This window comes from Coptis chinensis, chromosome 5, assembly GCF_015680905.1.
Source record: "Coptis chinensis isolate HL-2020 chromosome 5, ASM1568090v1, whole genome shotgun sequence".
Classification (NCBI taxonomy): Eukaryota; Viridiplantae; Streptophyta; class Magnoliopsida; order Ranunculales; family Ranunculaceae; genus Coptis; species Coptis chinensis.
The window spans coordinates 3345372-3347681 of NC_141460.1; the positions used below are offsets into that span (position 1 = coordinate 3345372).

The following is a 2310-nucleotide window of genomic DNA, read 5'->3' on the forward strand; positions in this document are numbered from 1 at the left end:
CTCCACTCGTCGGTGTCCTCACTGGGGCCTTCTCTCTTCTTGCCCCCATGTGTGACCCAGGCCTCTCATCCGTGAATGACTCATTCCACTTCGCAGGCACTCATAGACTATGAGGTCCGTTGGGGCAGCACAACCTACCGTAGACACGATTTGAACAGTTTGTCCGCAAAGGGCTCATCCCCCTCGCGACCTCTCTTTTGGAGTGGCTTCGCCAACCGCTGGGCCTTTCTCTTTGCCCCCAGGTGCAGCTTATGCCTTTCTTCCGTGGATGGTTCTCCCTGATCCACGGCTCTAATTTGATGTGGACCTCTCATCCTTGAATATCTCTTTCTCCCAAACCGTGTTTAGTATGATTGCTGAATTTACGCATAAGGGCGAAATTTACTTCCCAAAAGTGTCATTGTATTATATATTTACAAACAGCTCCAGTGTACCGTTATGGATTTTCATTACATTCAAACGTAGAATTTTTTTAACATTCTCACATTCCACGGCTTTTCTAGTACTTTTCCCTCTGCTGTCTGCAGCTTGTAAGTGTTAGCTCGTCCTACGTCGACCACTGTATAGGGCCCATCCCAGTTCGGGCCCAGCTTTCTGTCGTTCTCTTTCTTGGTACTGTGTGTCACTCGTCGCAGCACGGAATCCCCTATTCTGAACTATCGCGGCTTGACTTTCTTGTTATACCATCTCTGAAGGCATCAGTGATACTCCTCTAGTCTGATTCGCGCCGCGTCTCTTCTCCTAAAGTCATATCTGCTGCCAGTATGCTCTCATTCAGTCCCGTTTCCACCGCTCTTGTCCGCGTTGTGGCCGCCACCATTTTCGAGGGGATCACGGCCTCGAATCCGTAAGCTAAAGAGAAGGGAGTTTCCCCGGTTGACGTTCGAGGCGTTGTCCTGTAGGCTCAGAGAACATGACTCAGCTCATCTGCCCACGCGCCTTTCTTATCCTCTAGCTTTCTTTTGAGATTGTTCATAATGGTCTTGTTAGAAGATTTTGCTTGCCCGTTGCCTTCTGGATTGTATAGAGCTGAGAACCCTTGCTTCACCTTGTACGCTTGTAAGAATGCCTGCACTTTGGATCCTGTGAACTGGGTTCCATTGTCCGCAATGATAATATACGGCAACCCAAATCTACATATGATATTCTCCCATAAGAATTTGATCACTTGTGATTCCTTGACCTGTTGCAAGGATACTGCCTGGATCCATTTGGTGAAATAGTCTATGGCCGCTAACGTGAATCTCCTTTTGCCGCTAGGCATGGGCAGCGGACCCACTATATCCATTGCCCACATCGCGAAGGGCCACGGACTAGACACACTATGTAATGGTTCTACTGGCACAAAGATCATCTGAGCAAACCTCTAACATTTATCACACCACTTAGCATAGTTCACGGCATCCCTCTTCATGTGTGGCCAAAAGTAAGCATGCGTTATCAATCTGTGCGCCGTTGTTCTGCCCACCGAATGACTTCCACAATCTCCCCCATGTAACTCCGCCAGCACCTTTATGGCCAGCCTCGGCCCGAGACACTTCAACAAAGGCCCGTTAAAATTCTTTCGATATAACTCTTCCTCTATTAGTACGTACCTACGAGAAGTCTGCTCCAATCTTTTTTTCTCCTTTTTATCTGTTACCACGTCCCCAGACAAAAAATTCTTGATAGGTTTAATCCAACCCCCCTCTTCCTCCTCGGCCTGACATATCTCCGCCCCTTCCTCTTCCACTTCCTTTGTACTAGGTTTCTCCAATCGCTTTATTTTTATCACTCTCTCTTTGGACTCAGGAATTGCAGCGGCCACGTATGCTAAGGCATTAGCATGTCTGTTCTCTCCGCGACCCAGATGTATGAACTTGATCTTTGCAAACCTGGCGGCCCTCTTTTGCAGTACTTTCAAATATTTTACCATCCGTGGGCATCCCGCGGCAAACCCCCCATTTGCCTGGCACATTACCAAATTTGAGTACGAATACACCGTCAGCTCTTTTAACCCCACATCCTCTGCCATTCTCATACCCGCTATTACCACCTCATACTCTGCCTCATTGTTAGATGCCGCGGACCCTAACTTCATGATTAACTCCATTATGTTGTTCTCCGGCATAACCAATACCACTCCTATCCCACTGCAAGTGTCTGTGGCTGACCCGTCGGCAAATACCCTCCACCCATTTCTCTGGTCCTAGGGGTCTAACCAGTCCTGCTCAATGATTTTCTCTGGCTCCATGATCATCTCTTCTCCCCAAGTGGGATCCTCCGCTGGGAACTCTGCTAAGAATTCTGCCACCACCTGCGCCTTCTCCG

At 48.5% G+C, this 2310-nt stretch overlaps 1 protein-coding gene across 1 annotated transcript; it reads right to left on the bottom strand.

Annotated features, from left to right (window-relative positions):
• Positions 1–904: 904 nt before the first annotated feature.
• LOC147496299 (uncharacterized) lies at positions 905–2110 on the bottom strand. The gene is made up of 2 exons (XM_086562534.1): positions 1469–2110; positions 905–1366 (listed from the first exon to the last, which is right to left on the bottom strand). Exons 1-2 carry the CDS (start codon positions 2108–2110, stop codon positions 905–907), a joined length of 1104 nt encoding a protein of 367 aa, XP_086418660.1.
• Between the last annotated feature and the right edge of the window lie 200 nt (positions 2111–2310).

Bases quoted from the DNA above. Each gene is read 5' to 3' on its own strand.
- LOC147496299 (XM_086562534.1), bottom strand. From the start codon at position 2,110: ATGCCGGAGAACAACATAATGGAGTTAATCATGAAGTTAGGGTCCGCG. The intron at 1,367-1,468 runs GTGGGCAGAACA...GATAAATGTTAG, and splicing joins GAGATTGTGGAAGTCATTCG to AGGTTTGCTCAGATGATCTT.